This window comes from Octodon degus, unplaced genomic scaffold (assembly GCF_000260255.1).
Source record: "Octodon degus isolate 3935 unplaced genomic scaffold, OctDeg1.0 scaffold00007, whole genome shotgun sequence".
Classification (NCBI taxonomy): Eukaryota; Metazoa; Chordata; class Mammalia; order Rodentia; family Octodontidae; genus Octodon; species Octodon degus.
This window is the reverse complement of record NW_004524583.1, coordinates 26,472,704-26,473,458: the sequence shown is the minus strand read 5'-3', so window position 1 is coordinate 26,473,458 and position 755 is coordinate 26,472,704. Positions and strand designations below refer to the sequence as shown.

General features: G+C 44.6%; 1 protein-coding gene across 1 annotated transcript in view; it reads right to left on the bottom strand.

The window, feature by feature from the left end:
- Arid4a (AT-rich interaction domain 4A) overlaps window positions 1–755 on the bottom strand; it is an 85,738-nt gene that overhangs the window by 56,648 nt on the left and 28,335 nt on the right. Inside the window, exon 9 of the mRNA XM_023701673.1 lies at window positions 1–27. Within this exon, the coding sequence (XP_023557441.1) occupies window positions 1–27 (27 nt within the window). The remainder of the gene's footprint in view (window positions 28–755) is intronic.

Sequence of the window (755 nt, the reverse complement as noted above, 5' to 3'; positions counted from 1 at the left end):
GTCATCATTACAGCCGGGAGAGACTACCTGAAATACAAAGCAAAACACTGGTTGCTTTCTATTAGCCTTGCTCAGGAAATGCAGGTTCTTTGAAAAGACCATTTCTATGTCCTCTAACTTCTCAAATGGATTTTCTTTGAGATAAGATCTTGCTGTGTAGCCCAGGCTGGCCCTGAACTCTTGACCCTCTGGCCTCAGTCCCCCCAGTCCTGCTCACGTGGCTATTTTATGAGAAACAGTTCCAAGCCACTGACTGCTCTCTCCCTGGGGCCAGTGCCCGTCCTGCAGACTGCACTTATTTTCCTTGATTTACCTGGCCCGAACTTACTCTGTAGAGCCCTTATTCTTACCTTTAATAAACATAAAACCTTACTACTCTAAAAAAGAAACAGTTCTATCATAAATAGCTCCTGTTATTTACAAATTACTTAGAGAAAAATCTCATGTTTTTGTTTAGCATATTGACTTTCTAGATATTTATTCAGTTATTCTATACCATAAAGTAATGAAATGGACATTGAAATGTGACTCGCACTTTAGAAAGACTAGGCTTCATTCTAAGCTAAATAACAATTCAGCGGGCCAGCCAAATAGCTCAGCACATTAAAGCACCTGCAAGCAGGCGCAGGGGCTGCGGGGTTCAATCCTCAAGCCTGCCGTGCCGGCCCTGCCCCTGGGGCACACTGAGACTGCGATTGAGACTGGGCATGGTAGTGCAAGCCCGTAATCCCAGCTCTTGGAAGGCTGTAAACAGG